The sequence below is a fragment of the Micropterus dolomieu genome, linkage group LG13 (assembly GCF_021292245.1).
Source record: "Micropterus dolomieu isolate WLL.071019.BEF.003 ecotype Adirondacks linkage group LG13, ASM2129224v1, whole genome shotgun sequence".
Lineage (NCBI taxonomy): Eukaryota > Metazoa > Chordata > Actinopteri > Centrarchiformes > Centrarchidae > Micropterus > Micropterus dolomieu.
In genome coordinates, this window is record NC_060162.1 from 6,578,342 (window position 1) to 6,598,283 (window position 19,942).

Below are 19,942 nucleotides of genomic sequence, written 5' to 3' on the forward strand. Positions count from 1 at the left end.
CACCTGCTGGCCCCAGACTGCGGGTGATACAGGTAGCCCACCAAAGGGAGATGGCTGTGGGAAGGTTGGTCCAGGGCCTGGAGCTGTCACTCCTGGCATGGGGAACATGGAGGGTGCAGAGGTGGAGGCTCCCCACATGCCTGCAGCAGGGATACTTGTGGTAGCTGGAAAACCTAACTGAAGATTCCCTGAATATAAAAAAAAAATGAATATGAAAGATTAAAGGGAGGGAAATGTAAAGCAGAATTAACATCTTAATATTTGAATAAGACACAACGTTCCCCTCTTGTGTATTACCCAGAGCAGCTAATGAGGAGGGAGTGGAGTTGGCAGGTATACTGTTGAAAAGGTCACTTGAAGCAGATAACCCTTCAGAATGACCAGGATCAGCAAACAGGTCTGCTCCAAACAGATCACTTGCTGTGGACTATTCACAGAAAATAAAACATAAATATGAAATACTATTGCGCCACATTAACATAACTGTATACCCGATAACCCATAAACTATGCTGTATTTAGAAAGTAAGATTAAACCAACCTTCTACAGCAGCAATAGATTATTTACTAGAATTATGTAGTCTGAAATAAATACTAAAGTATTTACCTGAACATCAGTTAATATGCATGCCTTGCCACTTACCAGTGCTTTTATCACTGAAGCATGAATGTTAGAAAATAGATTAAGATCAGAGATGACAAAGGGTACAGTTAATTGTTTAGCAGCACAGTCATTTACTCAAGCCAGTTATAGAAGCATGTAGCCACCAGTGCATGCATGAAGACAGAACAGATCCAAAGAACAAACCCTTAACTGCAATCCTGAATTATAGGCCTTGCATCCTATCTTAACCAAATGCATCCTCCGGCATATGCTGTCAGGCACCAGTGCATAACCCAAATGCTCAGAAAGGGAGATGTTAGCAAACTAATTATACTCTGATAAATGTGCATAAACCCCATTTTAGGCTTCACACATGCAACTCTATTATGATTCATCTAGCTATAGAATTTCACCTTTGCACTTCTTCGACCTCGTCCAGCCTTAGAGCTCTGTGGAGGCGGGTTTATGACTACTGAATCCTTGCTATGAGTCACTGGGGGTTGTGGGTGTTGAATTATGCCATTAGAGACAGGGGTGGGTTTCAAAGAGGGGTCAATAAATGGGTTTTTGGTTGAGAGAACTGGTCCAGATTCATTCGCGTCCATCATGGTTATTGTGTTGCCCTGACTTATTTTGCCCCCTAGTGGCCACTGTCCATTACTGAGAGCGAGGATCATTGTCTTACTGGATAATCCATTTATCTGCTGACTGAGGTGTTCAGAGTCTTCATTCAAACCGCTAATAATTGTCTTACTGGTGTTGCCAGCATTGCTGTTTTGGTTATTAGTGGTGGGGAGGGAGATGTGTGATTTATCGGGTTCCAAGCTAGAGGATGATTTAGAAAGGGGGTCATCTCTGAAAGGGTCAGTGTCTGGGGTTGGAAAGTAGCCAAATGTCGAGGAAAAGGGATTCACTGTCTGGGGAGATGATCTATGGTCAGGGGCATGGGAAGTTACAAAGGAGTTTCCCTTTATGCAATTCTGATTGCTGTCAACTTCAGCAGAAAAGTCCAGCAAGAGAATATCTTTATAGTCCTGGTTAACATGAGGGGGGCAGTGGGAGAGAAAAAAAGATTTATGAATCAGTTCTGCAGAAGAAGACAAACATACGTGTTGACAAAATGAAAAATGAATCATATGGCATGAAAACACATGACAATTTAAAGCTGCTATCTGTAGAATATTTACCTCAAAAGATCGCTGTCATATTAAATTTAATGACGAATCACAGTGTATAATCCATCTTCCAACTTGAAAAATTTAGTTATTAAATTCTTACTTGCCTAGGACAACAGCAAACTATATAGATATGCGAAAATCAGCAGTAGGTGGTTGATCTGAAACTCAGCTAGTGAACTGGCCCAGAAACAGTGATGTAAAACACTACCGGTACATGACTCCAGGTGTCACCAAAGTCAACAGAAATGTCTCATTCATCAATTCTACATGTAGCAGCTTTAAAAGGTTTGATGAACAACAATGAGATTGTTGACGCAAAGCATAAACTCAATTCTTAAAAGATCCTTTTGACTGACTAAAATCTACAATTAATAAAATATGATACACGCACAACCAATAATTAAAACACAAAAATAGTTAGAAGTGATTTCGCACACAGGAATGATCTGAGAGGAGCTGAGATTATTCAGTGGAGCTGGATTTTTTTTAACGATCTTAAAGCATGCATGTAATAATAATAATAATAATAATAATAATAATAATCATCTTTATTTGTAGAGCACTTTTCAAAAACAAGTTACAAAGTGCTTTAACAAGTGTAAAGACAATAATACCCAAGAGACAATAATACAAAAACATGTAGCAAACTATACTGCTATGATTGCACTTATTAGATATAAGATACAAGTCTTCTACAGCCTACTGTAATTATTAAGATGTGTAAAAAGTATACATTGCAAGTATAATACTGTAAACATCCACCTACACTTTACTGACTAAATAAAATTCCACAGTTTTTCACAGATAAAGGGAACATTTTACACTATGGCACCACACTTACATTTGGAGCCTGGATGTCTGGAGGGGTCGACATGGCTCCAAATAGGTCAAGCTGCTCCACTGGCTGGATGTCAGAATACAGAAACATAGCGTGTTTGTTACTATAAATAAATCGTATTTTATTTAATGTTAAGCTGCAAAGACAACAGAGCAGACATTCTTACTTGGGCAGTTTTTGCTGCACCATCCACACTTGGCAAGGCATCACTTCCATTCTGAAAACAAAACAGAAAAAAAGCAGACAGTTAAGGAAGGGAGTCAGAGAAATTATTTGAAGAAAACAAGTGATTTCAGTTGCTTACCTCAACATTGCTACCATTCTCACCCTGTAAACAGAAACAGATTGTTAATGGTTATACTTATTTCTTAAAAATTTACTGAGGCATGTGTCATTTCAGTGGAATGTCTGAAGATGTGATTCATTGAAAGAACACAGAGAGGCAGTGTTGACTTTTAGGAGGTACATACAGTGTGCACCTTGTCGACGCTCCCAGATGACCACACCTAAATGCTTTTCTTTCGGAAAGAAAATGTTCTCACCATCTATACTTGGAAAAGAAAACTTTTTCCGGTTTAAAGTCAAATGCTTCTCAAACAGTTACCTTCTGTGAGGCCTCTGCCTCTTTCTTCTTCATGTTGAAGATGACCTGGAAGAGATCTTTCAGATCAATGACCAGGGGCTCTGCCTGTATAGTGACAAAAACACAGTACATTTGATTGTATTTGTTGTTGATGCAGTTTTTGTTGTTTACTGTATGTACTTCTGTGACAGAGTGTGAATGTGTGAGACTGTGTATGTGTGTTTATCTGTGAGTGAGTGTTACCTGTTGTGCAGTCTTTATGGCGAAGAACTGATGCTGCCCTTCTGCACCGCACACATATCCAAACGCCCTGTTATCTGTTACATCTCTGGCAATGAAGGAGATCTTATTCACCACATGCTCATGTTCAATCACCTGAGATATAAGGACAAAGATTTTATTAGCAGGCTGTGAACTTCACAGTGTGACGTGACAGTAATGGAAGGAAATGGCAGAACTCACTCCTGATTTCTCATCAATGATCTTGATGCCCGACATGGAAATGTTGACCCAGATCCTCTGTTTGTGTTTGCCTTGGGACCGAGCAGCTACTGCCATACCCTGATGTAAAATACATACGATGCTGTTTTTCTTTTGTGAGTAAACAAAACAAGACCTGTGCCATGACTTGATTTAAATAATATCTAATATCTGTAAAGTTTGTGACACTGGAATGCAGTGAGGACACTTCAGCAAATATGGTGTTCTCGTGGAGGGTTGCTTTTGACTACTGCAGAATTTGGAAAAAAGTGCTTAAAAAGCTAAGGCACACATTTTTTAATTGCAGATACCCATGTGATACCCACCGCACAGATGATTTATTAATTGGAAAGCATTAATTGGAGATACCAGCTTTAAAATACTATTCCCTTAATATTGTTCATGACTTAAAAAGACAGCAGAATACAGTCCATGGTCCCATGCTGCACCTTAAGTTTCATCATGGAGTCCTGGCTCATCTTGTCTCCTCTGGCCTCTGGGACATCATCAATTCCAATCAACTTGGCCTTGTACCTTACGCCATCCCCTTGAAACCTGCCCAGCAGGTACTCATCTGTCTTTTCTGCGACTGTTAAAATAAATAAATAAATCAACACAACTATGATTTCTACAAGATCAGATAGGATAACCTTGCAACTAAATAGTCAATCTGATGATCATGGCATGATTATTCATAATCATTATAACTGTGTCTTCCGTCACTCACTTTTCTTCTTCTCTTTCTTGAATGGGACCTTGGATGTGGTTGTTGCAGGCGAGGCGGGAGGGGTGTTGGAGGTCGAGGCTGTAGACGGGGATGCAATGCTGGGATCGGCAGGGACGGGACTGCTGTTCTCCACCACTGCAGACATGGTGTGGAGCCTCACTGGACAAGTGGACAGTCAGGGGTAAAGCAGATGGCAACTCCGTGTTCAGGGGCAGCGAGGTCAACAGATGACTCTTAACACCCACACATGCTTTTAATCTTATGTGTCTGGAGCAGAAAAAGTGAAGTGGGACAGTGCGTCTGAGTGAGAAAAAAGGAGAAGGAGACAAAATGTTAATACACTCTCTTTCCAAGTGAAACTACAAACACAATATTGGAACGTTAAGGGCTACATTTAAAATACTTAGTTACTGCTAGAAAGGTTTTTTGAGTAGCTGCTAGAAAGGTTTTTTGAGTAGCTGCTGAAAAGATTTTTGCACATCACAAACAATCATATTCTTTTAACAATCCACAGTAAATATTAACAAGCACCGAAACACCCTTCAGAGAGCGAAGAATAACAGGACATATGCCCCATAAAATATCATGGTCTCATAAGGATGAGAATACAGAAAACACACACTTTAACACCCAGTTTAACACATGCTGTGTCAGTTGTTTAGCCCTGTTAAAGAGTAAAGTATCCCAAAGATAAAGACGGACCTGCACACAGTCACCTCTTGTGTCTTGTTCTCCTGGAACTTCATGTTTATTTCGGGAGGTTGACTCAAGATGAATAACTAGCTACCACTCTAACTGCACAGATAGACAATGTTGAACACATTTTGTAATCATACTGTCACATCATGTGATTTATCAGACCCATAAAAAGCCAGTCCAAAATCAGTGAACTGTGCTAGCTGTGGCTCAGAAACAACATGCTAATCATATGTATCTGCACATCAACAATAACGTCATCAATAATTTGTCTGCCAACATAATGGACATCCGTCATGAATATACCTGCATTTACTGTGCATGAAACACAAGGCAGTGTCACATGAAACAAAAGCAACATCACAATGGTTTATAGCAGAAGCCACAGCAGCTGAGAGTCACATCTCCTCAACAACGTTAGGTGTAACAAACTTATTTCTTGTATAACAAAATTTAGTCACTCTAAACAACAAAGTATCGACAATCAAATGCATATAGCCAGCCACAAAAGCAATAAAGGACTCTTGCTTTGCACAGCCAGTGGAATATAACCAATGCAAACATGACTCTGTGTGGGGCATACATACCTTTAGGACCAGTTCCAGAGGCTACACTGGCTAAAATACCAGTGTAGTGAGGCTGTGAATACCCGAGGACAGACCAAAGGTTGGAAGTGGGCAAAGGTTGAGCAATTACCTGAGGTTAATCTTACGCTAGCAGAGCAAAAGATCTCGTGATGCTGAGCTAAGCAACAACAAATAAGAAATTGAAGCCTTTGGAATGATCATTCACCCGTAATATTCTCATTTCAAGCTGTCTATAAAACTAACACTTACTGGTGGTGTGAAATCAGGGTAAAAAAAAAGGCTCAAAGGAAAACAATCCAAATTCACCTGTGTGATCATGAAAATTCAAGAACACAGTCCAGTACAGAGGTGTTGTTTATGATGAAATCCATCAGACACTTAATTTTGTTTTGTAAAGGAAATGAGTCATGCAAGTAGAGATAACAGCTGGGAACTTTAAAGGGCACTGAGTGCATTCCAGGTTTGTGCAAACTGATACCTCTCTGTGAATCAAATCTCAGACTGACTTAGGTATACAGAGATTCTGTAAATGAACACCTATACAAAACAGAGAGTGCGAAGTAAAGTTAAATTGTGCATGTTTTCTCATAATGAAATTATTTCAATTGCAATGAGGGCTACATCACAAAAGATAGAGTAATTTGGCAAAGCATTTATGATTTTAAGTTAAATTAACTTGGTATTTAGTATATTGAACTTAAAACAATGATTCCAGCCCTTGAAGCATTTAAGTTAAATTCACTCATGTTTTTATTACCCATTGCTTAATATTTTTGAGGCAACTGGTTTCCTCAAAATTTGTAAGTAAATTCAGCTTACTGGGGAATGAAGTGTACAGCTGTAAAACAATAAAAACTTAATTTTATCCACTAGAACCAATTTTGAAATCATGAAAATAAGCACGTTAAGCCCTTGTATGTTTTGTTCCCCATGGTGACACATCAGTTCCTGCAAGACACACACACTAGCTGTTTTTTGTTGCTGTGCAAGGAAGTGTAGAAAAACAAGACATAACCCTCAACACTTGTTGATGCTCCATTTACACAAGCGTGACACTTTACTGCACTCGTCCGGAAACTCCAGCGGTGTCAGAGTCCCACTAGCAAAGGAAAGGCTAATAAAAAGGGTGAAATCTCAGCTGCTCATTGGTGATTTGAGTTAAAGGATTACATTTTAATAACTAGCTGAAAAGGTAGTTGCTACTGCCTGATGAAGGATGAGAAGAAAAATCTGGAGCTTTTCACAGCACCCACCAGTGTCACAACACTAATTCAGAGAACACAAGTGTAAATTCATATTTGTCAGCAGAATAACTGCAGTGCAAGGGAAGAAATGTCACAATCCTGGGCCGTCAGGAAACGTAAACTAGTGCACATCTGGAGGAAATCAGGGAATGACTCAGTCTGCAAGTGAATGAGATGGTGAAATACCACAGGCCCACTCTGAACACAAAGGGCATGCAAACACTTTCATAAAAAATGAATGTTGTTTTGCACTAAAACTAGGACATAGGTATAGGTAGGGTATGTGGACAGGAGATGCAACATAAAACTTATTGAAAATCATATATTAAACAGATTAAAAATATGTTTGTTGTTGGGGTTGCAGCTGGCAGAGAGTGAAAGGGATATTGGTTGTTATTCCAACAGTTGAGACAGAAAAGGACCACGAATGAGTCACATGGCAACCATGATTAATGTTTTACCTGCTAAAGTTATGTGCCTTTCCTACAGTTAATGGAAACATTTTTAGTCTGTTCCAGATTTAGAAGCAACACGCACAAGCTACTTGTACTTATGAGTATGGCTTTTGGGCGAACTTAAAAAACAACATTTTTGTAACTACTTTGACAGGGCTACCTGCAGACCATAGGTAGATCCTTAATTAGCCTAATGCATGGATGGAAAATGTTCAAAACACAGTAACCTACCTGTTTGAAAGTGCGCAGGAAGATGTTGAATTCCTGTTGTAGAAACAGGGATTTTTGTTCCCGTGATGCCTCCGCGGCTCCGGCGAAAAATGAGTAAAAACAAATCACAGCTTCGGAAAAACGAGCAGCAGTCAGATGTTTTCCGCTAAATGCCGTGGACAGAAAGTAGAGTCTGCTGCAAACTCCCAGTTTAACCCTTCACTGGCTGACAGACCGAACACACTGCAGATTTCAGCTGGGAGATGGGCGGTCTCTTCACGTGAAAGAAATGATCAGAATTGGTCATATTGGTCTACTCTACATGAACAGTAAGTGGGTCATGAAAAGTGTTCCGTCCATGGTGTTGTATCATAAGAGGGTGCATTCATTTCCTACAATACAATGAGAAACATGTTGGCCTGTTGGCATCCCCGCTCTGCTTGACTACGTTTGCACTTTAATTAATGAATTAGTAGACAGGGTGGTCTAATTATAAATAAAAGAGATGTTAAAGAGATTTTACAGCATAGGCTTTTGTGCTTTCCAGCAGCATCAGCAGCAGAAAGCTGTTGTGCCTGGCATCAAAACATCAGTTAGACAAACGTTATAGCTGCCAGTGAACATGGTGGAGCATTTAGCTGCTTAAAGGCCAGACATTTCCCTCAGGAGTTGGTGGAGACCAAAAACAGTTAAGTTAGTTAAAACTTTACGGGAGAGTGAATATTGGACTTACATTCTGGTGGCCAAAAACATGACTCCATATGAATCCTAATATTGCTCCCAAGCCTTTAAGTAATGTCGAAAAATAGGCAGTTACCAGCTTTTTCATTGTAATTGTTATTCAAAACAGCATGTATTTCAGTATAACTCTTGTTTTAAACAAAATATAAAACGTGATGTGAAATATGATTATGGTTTTCTTTTGTTTCTATTGGGTAAGAGGGAAGAGTGGCCAAAAAACTGCAACGGCTTGGCTGAGATGAAGCAAGGATTTCTTGTTGCTCAGCATTTGTGGCAGAAATTACTTCTAACACTGGTAACTGGATAACCACAAATATATACCACCATCCTCTGCCAACACTGTGGGTCCTCAGCATTGGATAACTTTCAAATTAAAAAGCTCATTCATATCATCTAAACGTTATGCACACTGAGTATCATATCATAAAATGTAAAAGGATTGAGGGGAAAGACGAGTCCAAACCAGAGAGGAAAGCTCTAATGTTGCTTACACAGCACAATCTTTTGAAAGACCAGGCACTACGTTTCCTTTGCCATGCATTAGTGTTAAACTGATGGCTGAAAACGGGTCATCAGCTTCCTCAGTATAAATGTCTATTTTGTGCTTGAGACCATGTAGGGATTTAGCAAAGTAATGACAGTTTTTATATTTGCTCTTCTAAGCCCTAAGTGCCAGTTATGATATTCCCAGGAAGAAAATCCTCAAGCCACACAGGAAGTGTTTTGTTTCATGTTTGCAGAGGCATCAATAGATGTTTGTTTGGGATAATTAAGAGAAGAATGTGGTAGTTAGTATAAGCAGGGCTAGCCACAATTAAAAAGACAAATAACTCTATCTTCAAAGGAAAAACCAAATAATAGAGTAAAGATCAAAACAAATGATTGGGAATGGAAATTAACCATTTGTGCAGCTACAAAACTGGAGAAAACATCAACATTGAGATCTGCACTTACATGAGGAGTGACGTCAATGTGGCCTTTTACTGTGGACTGGTAGGTTTTACCTCTGTAAATGTGTCTTTTTATTGCTATGAATTTTAATAAACATGTCAGACAACATTTAAATGACTGATAGGTACTTAAATAACAGATAAACATCCCACTGCTGATACTTTGGCGTAACAGCACTGTAGGTTTGTGAAATTTGTGAAATCCTTCAAAACACAAAAAGCAAGGCATTAGAGTTACTGCTCAAATTATTTTTGAAAAGATAATTGGGAGAGTAATACATATTTTTTAGAGACGAATACAATGTGGCTTTCTAAAGTAAGAACATCTGAAACTAATAACAAATTAGGGAGGAGGGAACCTGCAGGCTGATGGAGATTACAATTTTCAAGGAATAAGATTAAATTGCTCACATGATCAAGCATTTTTTTTAAATTCAGATTGCCACCTTTTGTAAACCTGTTATTCCTATAACAACTCAAACCTTCACAGAGCCAAGCAACTGTCATCTAAGAGCAGCCACATGTTATACTCCCATCTGCACCTATTATTTCAACCAAGCTCCTATAGTCACAAGTATAGTTGGTGATTTTTTTTTTGGCAAACAAAAACAAATTGTGTTGTATGATGTTAAAGTGGGTACACTGTACAGCATACTGTATGTTGCAGGAGAGCAGAGAAATGATAAAGAAGGGGACAGAGGAAGGACATCCTTCCTGCCTTTGTATCCTGTGTTCTGCTGACCAAGGCTGGTTTTTGGGAGATGCGCCCCTCAGAAGCCAGATTATTGACTAGCTGAGTCTGCTTTCCTCTTCAGTCACAAACCACTGAAATGATCTTTCTCATAACATCTTATTAAACATTTAAAATCATTAGACTGAATTTCAGACCCCGACAATGAAATGCATGTATCTGTACAGCATAGACAGAATTTAAGAGTTGCTGTGGCATCACATCTGGAATATAACATTTGCAATTTATATTGTGCTTTATACCATTTCATTTTCTCATATGTATCAATGCAAAAATATTCATATATTGAGCATCATAAAATCAGAGATAGCAAATTATGTTATAAGATTTTGAGGCCGTTAACCTTTTCCCTTCAATGACGTGTCTCTCTTCACTAGCATCACTGTCTGATGACGTTGGGTTAAAGTTATGGTTCCCTGTTCTTCTGAATGTGATTCATTGTCTGTTTGGATCAATGGCCCACCCAGCGCAACCGCACACACGCATACAGGAGGACATGTTGGATGATATTTACTTGTGTAAAACTTTCGGGAGACTCTGGTACAAAAAATAAAATATGGGACACCCTTTTCTAGAAACAGACTACAGATGGCACAAGTCAGCACATACACATTAGAGGATTTATTTTTATTATAGAATGCTGACAGACACAATCTGATGGGAAGTGTCCTTTCCAGTTTATGACAGGAAGGCCACAATCAAAACATCAAGCATTTAGGGCGTGAATCTTGGAACCGGCTGCCACCACAACCAGAACTTAAGATAGCCACTTATCTCCAGTCCATAATTGAGGTAGTCTCAGATCCTCCAAATCCTCTCTGTCCCTCTCTATTTTTTAACTCTTAGCTGCCTTTGCTGTTTGACCATTTCAGTCTAAATACAGCTTAAAGCAGTAGGGTAAGTGACAATGCAGGAAGCAATGTCATCATATTCTGTTGCGCTGATGACAAATTCTATAGGATGTAGTGTGTAAATTACAGTAATAAGCTTTTCCACAAGTGTTTCCACAATCCACACAGTTCCAGCCTCCCCCACGAAAAAACAGGAAGTCTTTCTAGTTAGGAGAAATATTGTCCAAGCACCTTACGTACCCTCTGGTTTCCTGAGAAAGCTGGGAGGAAACTGCCGAACCTCATAAAAGTGGTGACCTAAGCACATATTTGTGCCTCTCCAACGGGCCATGACCACATAGGCCCTAGACTACCCCAGTTCTGCTAGCAGATACAAGGAATGAACAAGGACAGGGTTGCCCTCAGATTGACTTTGGAGACATTAGGGAATGATAGTCTGATTTTGTTTATTTAAGTTAGCAGAAAAAACTTGTCAGCATGCTGAATACTATAGTGTTTAACATCAGTTTTTCTCTAAGATGGATTAAAACAGATGGTTTGTCAGCCTCTGACTGTGTCCTTGATTCACCTGATCACAAACATTTAGCTAATTTGATCATAATCCTAGTCCTCTTTTACTACTGAATATACTGTATACTGTGTAGGCTGCCTTCCATCCCTCTCTCTCTGTCTCTCTGCCCCACCCCCCTCTCAATTCAAATTCAATTCAAATTAGCTTTATTGGCATCTCTCTCTGTTCCTCTCTTGTCCTCTCTCTCTCTCTTTGTCTGTCTCTCTATCTCTCTCCTTCACCCCCAACCGGTCAGATGGCCGCCCACCCTGAGCCATGGTTCTGCTCGAGGTTTCTGCCTCTTAAAAGGAAGTTTTTCCTTACCTTTGTCGCCTAGTGTTTGCTCTTGGTGGGAATTGTTGGGCTTCTGTAAATAACATCACAGAGTATGGTCTAGACCTGCTCTTTTATGAAAAGCGCTGTGAGATAACTGTTGTGATTTGGTGCTATATAAATAAAATTGAATTGAATTGAATTGATCTCATTTCTCTATGCTGAGGAGTGTTCTGTATTCATTTTTTGTCATTTCTACACACTGCACTCCCTCCATTTGAAGAACAAAGTACTGCAGACTCAGCAAAAGCCACACAGATCACATGACAGATCATTAGGAGCAACAGTTTAAAACTTCCTGTGCATTGTGCAAGGCTTGGTTTAATATATTTATTAAAAAAAAACTGTGACTTTTCAGAGATGGAAAGAAGTGCAAGTGTATGCATATAAACTGTTTTGGTGGGTTACCTCACCCTACACAAAAACAGTGTATGAATGCAAGACATGGACACGTCTAATGATTCATACTGCTGTTATCTGTTCCATGTTGCCATCTTGTGGACAAAGACTTAAACACAACCTACCACGACACATGACAGTTTTCCAAATATCTTCGATGTTGGCAGTTACAGCCGGTGTGTGCGTGGTTGACTTGATGATAGTCTTGCCATTCAGTTTCCCAATCTCAGAGTGTGACCTAAATGTACCATGGACGTTTCTTGTAAATGTGTTACAACAGTCAAAACCTGCCTCTTTAAATATTTGCTCTGCTTTGCTGAAAAACTGCCTGAATGATTGCATAATCCTGGAAACACAGAAGTTAACATTTTGTCTCCAAATAATACAAGAATTCTTAAAATACAAACAAAGCACAATAAATTACATTTAGCCTTGTGTGTAAATAGTGTGTATGGGCAAAAAAGGCCAAATTTTACAGTGGTTTGTCTACTTTTGTGTGCTGGCCCCAAGTGCCTCCAGTTTCCAGCTTCTTATGACTCTGAGAGGACTTAATGATTACACAACAAATTTCTATAAAAACATATTACAATAATAAGTACTGCCATATATTGCAATGACCATGATTGCAATGACATTAAAGTCTTTTTTTTATCACATGCTTTTGGCCCCTGAATCACTAGTTCAAATCCTTTACTTTTGCACATTTTATTTTTATTAATTTCTTTATTTATTCCTTCCACCTTTCATTTAAAAATCAAACTAGGTGTAAATAAGAAATACTTAGCCCCACAGGATGCAGTGATTTATAATTACGTGTCCCATGACTTCCACAGGAAGTCACATTTGACTTTTGTGGAATTAGTGAATTTGTTTCTAAGTAGTTTGATTAGTTTCCTGTTATATTTTTTTGTCAGTAAGTGCAGTAAGTAATTGGGAAGAACAAATGTAGACTATTTTAGGTGAGTGTGAATTTATTTGTATTATCAGTAAATCAGGGTGTTGTTTCAACAAATGATTAAGGACATAACAAAAACAACAGTTGACAGATTAATGTAACATTTTACACAGCAGTTATATAACAGTTATGCAAAGAATGTGAATCATCACTTTCACCTATTATAATGTTTTTGGACAGGCTTTGATCACAAAATATGCTGACTGGATGAGTGTGTGTTCTGTTTTGGGAGATTCCAAGCACTAGATCAATATTGCTGCACCTGAAATCCACACTATTGACTTTGACAACAGCAGCGTGATCCTTTTGCAGTTGGATAATCATTGACTGAAATATAGCTTAAAAGACTAAATAGAGGCAAAAACACCATTTGACTTTTCAAAGGTTCACCATGAGGACTAGGGTCGCTCTCCAGCTGGGCTTCTGTGGCCTGTGCCTATCTGTGGCGTTTCTTGGAGAAGGAATGTATGTATTTTTCCCATTTCACTTACACAACAGCAAGTATGTTGACTGTATTCACTTACTAAGGATTTGGTGTTTAGAAAAAGATTTGCATCGCTTAATATGTCTATTTCAGTGGAGTGGAGCTTCCTGATCCACCAGCAGTAAACTGTGCTTGGAGCCACTGGTCACAGTGGAGTTCTTGTGATCCTTGCATAAAAACCAGAGTGAGTCCATTAAAACTGTAGCCAATGCCAGTGACCACAAACTTTCTACTTAGTCTAATCACAATATAGTACTAGCTTGTGACACACTGTAATGCCCTGCAGAAGCCAAAACGCACAACTACGTAGTTGGTCAAAATTGAGTTTCGAGCAGAATCTGACCTCCTGACATCTGTGTTACCAAAAAGTATTATGTGATTATCAGTTTTTATGCTCCAAGAAATTAGTAATTGAGTTTGTTATACCACATAAACAAGGCAGTACCTAAATCTAATCTAAATCTAGAAAAAATTAACACCAGATCCTGGGGTAGCAAGCTTTAACATAGTAGAATATCAGTAACTGCCGTCTCTGCTGCCTGACTCTCCTGGATATGGTTAAGCTACCTTTAAATCTTAATTATATTATTGTTTAATTGAAAATGAATTAACTAGTTAATCACTTCAAATGGACAGAAAAGAAGAAACAAGAACACATTTTGATTGTAGATACTACATTTTCCCTGTGACCTTTCTGTAGATTGTCAAAAGTGTAGTATGATATTTTAAGGTTTTATATAACATGTATGACAAAACCTTTTTCTTAACTTCATTGTTTCTGTAGTTACCACTCTCTAACTTTGTAAGAAAGTGTAGATTCCTAACAAAGAGTGTTGTCATTTGTGATCCTCAGAGGCGCTCTCGAGGTATTGAAGTGTTCGGCCAGTTTGGTGGCGAGTCCTGCCAGGGATCACTAGGGGAGAGGGAGTTCTGTGTAACAGATGCGAAATGTGAACTACCGCCTCCCCCTGTGTGCTCCGATTTAGATTTCCAGTGCGAGTCAGGTATTTCAGCTTATTTTTAGTATGTTTCTCTTTATTTTTTTTTATTTAGTTGAACATCCACCTTTTCACAGGTTTTTGCATTAAGAAGAGATTAATGTGCAATGGGGACTATGACTGTGAGGATGGATCAGATGAGGACTGTGACCCTGGACGTAAACCCTGTGGTTCGTCAGTCCTGGAAAGCAATGAGCAAGGCAGGACAGCAGGATACGGGTAAGAGTGAGTTATTAAATAGCTAATACAGCTGGAATCATACAGCCGATATACAGAAGAAAAATGGAGGCTTTTTCACCACAGTGGGGAGGACTTACAATAGGACAGAACATTTTCCCATTCATGGTGACCAGACAGACACTTTCCTATTTTCTCAGAATTGTTTTTAACAAGAATGCTGTATAAAAAAAAATGAGAACGTCAATACCATTCTTATATCTGTATAAAATAAATAAAGTATTAGCATCAAGCAGAAAGACAGTGTCAGCCTGGCACTGTCCAAAGATAAAAAAAACAACCTACCAGCACTTCTCATTTTTACTAATAACTCATTAATATCTCAATTCTTTTCCCTTGAAAGAGCCAGGCAAGCTGTGACCCCTTGCTTCCAGGCTTAATGCTAAGCTAAGCTAACAATGTGCTGGCTTTAACTTAATATTTAACAGACATAAATGAGTTGGAACAATCTTCTCATCTAACTCACTTCAATGGAAAGAATGAACGCAACTAGTCCTTCAAGTAGGCTACAAGTAATAGTACCAGTACATGAGTAGTATACTTGAGTACTCTTAAAACTTTTGAATTTCACCTATGTAGGCACAATACTGTATGTAATCTTAAAAGTGGCCTCTGTGTTCATGCACCAGAATCAACATCCTGGGTGCAGATCCTCGAATTAATCCCTTCAACAATGACTACTTCAATGGGCGGTGTGATCGAGTGAGGAATCCAAACACTGGGAGGTTTGACAGGCTCCCCTGGAATATTGGTGTGCTTAACTATCAGGTTGGCCAGAACCATTTCTCCTATTTAATATCGAGGCTGCATTCACCTTATGCATTTTGCAATTGTGTGTGTAAAATGATGATGAATATGTCAGTGAGGATTCTGAAAGTAACAAAAAACACTTTGGGTCCCTATCTTTCCAGACTCTAGTGGAAGAAACCGTTTCTAGAGAAATCTATGAGGACACACACAGCCTCCTGAGGGAACTGCTGAAAGAGATGAGTGTTAAAGTTGACACTGGACTTTCCTTCAAATTCAAACCATCTGAGCCGTCCTTGTCCAATTCTTCTATAAAGTTGGGTTTTGAGAATCAATACGAGAAGAAAACCATGATTAAGGAGGTCTCAGAGTTCTCCACCATTAAGGTAAATGTCAGCCAGTACAGTAGTTCATGGCACATATAACAATATTAACTAAACTTAGAAAAGACAAAATTGTGTAACCAAGACCATCTCAAACAATACACACCATGTGCATCTGTATTTACTAATACTTCTCTCCTGCACACTCAGAATAAGAGCTTTATGCGGGTGAAGGGCACAGTACAGCTGAGTACCTACAGGCTGCGCTCCCGTGAGCTTCAAGTGGCCGATGAATTCCTGGAGCATGTGAAATCTTTGCCGTTGCAGTATGACAAGGGTATTTATTTTGCCTTCCTGGAGGACTATGGAACTCACTACACCAAAAACGGGAAATCTGGTGGCGAATATGAGTTGGTCTATGTTCTCAACCAGGACACCATCAAGGAAAAAAGTATGTGTACCCTAGCAAGCTTAATAAGCTAATTTTTCCTTCATAAGATTTCTCATGTCACAATGTTGACTAAAAGTGATAAGCACTCATATCTGTACTTGACTACATGATTCTTCTTCCAGATCTGACAGAGAGAAGTGTTCAAAACTGCGTCAAAATAGGTATCACAGCAGATTTTGATGGCACGGCTTTGACTGATGCAAAAGCACACGCAAAACGTGACGGGTGTGATACTGTAACAACCAAAGACACAGGTCTGCTTCCCCTTTTTTATCCCATCACACTGATTAGTAAAGCTTATAAAGTTCATATTTAAATGAAAGGTGCAGATTTTTAAAGTCTATCTTCATAGAATACTCACATGCCACATTTACACTGAAAGAGTTATTTGTTGCTGTGTAATCATTTCCCCTGCTGGCTATGCCTCCACAAATATACTGCAAGACATTGAGGACAAGATCCATGCAAATAGCTTTATTATAAAGTTCAGTCATGGCTAATATGACGTTTCAGCAGTGTGTCCTAGTAGTCACATGTAGGTTTAGTACCAGTGTTTTATCCAGGCAATTCAACTACCAATATGTACTGTATGCGTCCACCACAGTTCAGTAAGGACAAGCGGTTTAGGGAAACAAAAGGAGGAATTTTTGAAATCTTTTGAAAAAGACCATATATTTGGAAGATTGTATTGTAAAAATCCGAACCTAACCTCTCTTTTCTTATGTAAACAAAGATACTGTGATGAGTTTGAATAAGTCACTAACAGTTGGTTTCCTGTTGATGCACAGCTGATATTCATGGAAAAGCAGTGGTGGACAAGGTGATGACTTCAGTGAAAGGAGGTACTCTACAAAGTGCTGTTACTATGAGGGCTAAGTTGAACAGGGAAGGGGTGATGGACATTACTACGTACCAGGACTGGGCCAGGTCCATCGCTGAGGCACCTGCCCTGATTAACAGTGAGGTAGGAATAATAGATTGGCAAAGTAAAGCTGCTGCAACATCATTATAGACATCACACTATGATGACAATGTTTTTTTTAGGAATGCTAGCAGCATGGCAGTGTCAACTATTAGATGGATTACTATGAAATTACACACATTCACGGTGTCCAGAGGATGAATCCTAATGACTAGTAATCCTCTGAGTTTTATTCTCTACCACAACCAGGTTGACATTTGATGTTGATAGTGAAATGTATCAACAACTATTGGATGTACCATGAAATTTGGTACAGACATTCATATCCCTCACAGGATGATTTGTAATAACTTTGATGATCCCCTGACATTTCATCTAGCGCCATCATTACATTGAAAAATTTTAATTGGTCCTATGCTTTGGTGTATGACCAAATAGGCAACCTGCAAAACAGATGACATTCTCATCACACTCACCGGTTTGTATTTACTGCTAATTCTAAAATGTTAGAATGCTAACATGCTAAATAATGAGGTGAACATGGTACAAATTAGCATATTAGCATTATCATTGTGAGCATTTAGCTCAAAACACTGCTGCGCCTAATTATAGCCTCACAGAGCAGCTAACATGACTGTAGACTTTTTGTCTTGTTATAAGCCATGAGGCACATGAAAGATGAAGTAATAAATTTTGCACTTATTTTGTTATTTCTGACAGCCAGAGCCCATCTATATGTTAATTCCACTGGATATGCCAGACGCTAATTCCAGGATATCCAACCTGAAGCAGGCCACAGCAGACTATGTAGCAGAGTATAACGTGTGCAAGTGTAAGCCTTGTCATAACGGAGGCACTCTGGCTCTGCTGGATGGGAAGTGTATGTGCCTGTGCCCTCACCTGTTTGAAGGCCTGGCCTGCCAGAATTTCAAGGTTGATAAATCCAAAACACCGGGTAAGAGTAATAAGTGGGATATAAAATAAATCAAAACAAGCAGTATTCTAACATATGAACAAGGCCATTCATTTCTCTTTAGGTCATTTCTGAAATATGTGTTAATTTGGACAATATTTTGCAGGTACAAGACCTACTGTTAATCAGGAAGGTAACTGGTCGTGCTGGTCTAGCTGGTCCATCTGTAGCGGAGCGAAACGCACCAGGACACGCAGCTGTAACACAGCCGGGCTTCCTGGAGCTGTGTGCAGAGGAGACACCAAAAGTGAAGAACACTGCTAAAGTGATGATAAATGATCATTTAACAGTGTCTCCCTCTCTCTGACACAAACACTGTACACACACAACCTATATTTAAAAGATAAAAATCTAATCATTTAAAGTCATGAGTCGAGTCATTTTTGTCTTTACATGCTTCATTAGGAGAACAGAACCATCTTAAGGTTGGTAATGGATTATGTGGACAGATTATTTGTTTATTTGTTGTGATTTAAATATGTGGAGTTTGAGTACACGGTATTAGTTGTAAATATGTACTCATTAGGTGAAGATGATCTCTGTGTAGGTTATTTTTCAAATGAAACAAATTTTAACAGCTACAAAACAAGTATGAAGCATAACATGTCTATAGGTTTAATAAAGATGTATCGCCACATTCTACCACTCTGTACACTTGTACTATTGTTGGTTTTACTGAACCCTGTAAGTTATTTTCGTTTCGGTCTTTTTCGCAACTTAATGTTGCTACATTGTGATAAATCAAAAGCATCTTCTCAAAACTACTTAATTCAAAAGTCTGTGCACAGCCCAGCACCCTGGACAGAAAAAAGAGCACATATTTAGACTTTTTTGACTACAAACAACACCATCTTTGCACTTTAGTACCCTTAAAATAGTGTGTGGCAAAAGTATATATATTAATGGACAAATAATTCATCTTTAAAAGCATGGACACATTCCAACTGTCTGTGCTCACAAATGAGAACCAGCTAAGTTGAAGCAGGACAAAGAGAGAACTGACACAGAGGACAACTAGAGATTAAAATGTTGGACATAAACACAGCATAAAGGAAGACATTATGTGTGCATTCTATTTTTCTCAGTCTTCATTTGCAGATAAAGAAAGAAACCTCTTTCACACATGTTCATTAACCCATAAATGTCAAGCTCCAAAGCTCCAAATGATCAAAACACAGCACATATTTGAATTGTATTTATGCCTTGGCTTTTCATGGAAAGACATCAGCAAATAATAGGCCATTTGCTCTCACAATGGGCAAAAAGGATGGCTGTCATATTTGCTTAGCTTAACAGCCTTTGATTTCCATGTTTGCTCATGGATTTAAACTCAGTCATTTAGCACCAACACTGCAGGCATGACTGGAGATCCTCGTGTCAGTGAAGACCTTGTTAAGCAAATAGCAGTGAGTGTACTGCTACAGCCTTGCACAATATTTAGTAATATGCAGAGACTTGTAAATGGGACATTTGCTTACAGTTAGTATTTCTTTTCTGAGTATTTTGGAGGAGATATTTTTTAAGGATTCTTTGGTGAATCATGTAGGTGATGGTTAAACATGTAAAACACTGGCAGATAATATTGTGCCCTAAATATAATCAAAACCCTTTACAGATTTAAATTAATTTCTCCTGAAAGCAACCCACATTTTTTTTACATTTGAATTATTTAAAGT

At 38.8% G+C, this 19,942-nt stretch overlaps 2 protein-coding genes across 4 annotated transcripts in view; one reads left to right on the plus strand and one right to left on the minus strand.

The window, feature by feature from the left end:
* Positions 1–7,825, minus strand: part of dab2 (DAB adaptor protein 2) — a 10,914-nt gene extending 3,089 nt beyond the window's left edge. Inside the window, exons 1-12 of one of the 3 annotated variants that reach the window (XM_046067226.1) lie at positions 7,623–7,825; positions 4,410–4,709; positions 4,132–4,271; positions 3,665–3,763; positions 3,446–3,577; positions 3,224–3,307; positions 2,924–2,947; positions 2,786–2,836; positions 2,623–2,685; positions 1,017–1,637; positions 298–427; positions 4–188 (exon numbers count right to left, since the gene is read on the minus strand). In XM_046067226.1, the coding sequence (XP_045923182.1) occupies positions 4–188; positions 298–427; positions 1,017–1,637; positions 2,623–2,685; positions 2,786–2,836; positions 2,924–2,947; positions 3,224–3,307; positions 3,446–3,577; positions 3,665–3,763; positions 4,132–4,271; positions 4,410–4,554 (1,674 nt within the window). In that variant the 5' untranslated portion in view covers positions 4,555–4,709; positions 7,623–7,825. The remainder of the gene's footprint in view (positions 1–3; positions 189–297; positions 428–1,016; positions 1,638–2,622; positions 2,686–2,785; positions 2,837–2,923; positions 2,948–3,223; positions 3,308–3,445; positions 3,578–3,664; positions 3,764–4,131; positions 4,272–4,409; positions 4,710–7,622) is intronic. The other 2 variants (XM_046067225.1, XM_046067227.1) reach the window with 2 other exon arrangements.
* Positions 7,826–13,512: 5,687 nt separating this feature from the next.
* Positions 13,513–18,630, plus strand: c9 (complement component 9). The gene is made up of 11 exons (XM_046066888.1): positions 13,513–13,596; positions 13,709–13,799; positions 14,469–14,619; positions 14,691–14,832; positions 15,480–15,618; positions 15,762–15,983; positions 16,131–16,371; positions 16,494–16,625; positions 17,160–17,335; positions 18,014–18,248; positions 18,373–18,630. The coding sequence occupies exons 1-11, from the start codon at positions 13,523–13,525 to the stop codon at positions 18,528–18,530; spliced, it is 1,761 nt and encodes a 586-aa protein (XP_045922844.1). The 5' UTR covers positions 13,513–13,522; the 3' UTR covers positions 18,531–18,630.
* Positions 18,631–19,942: the final 1,312 nt, after the last annotated feature.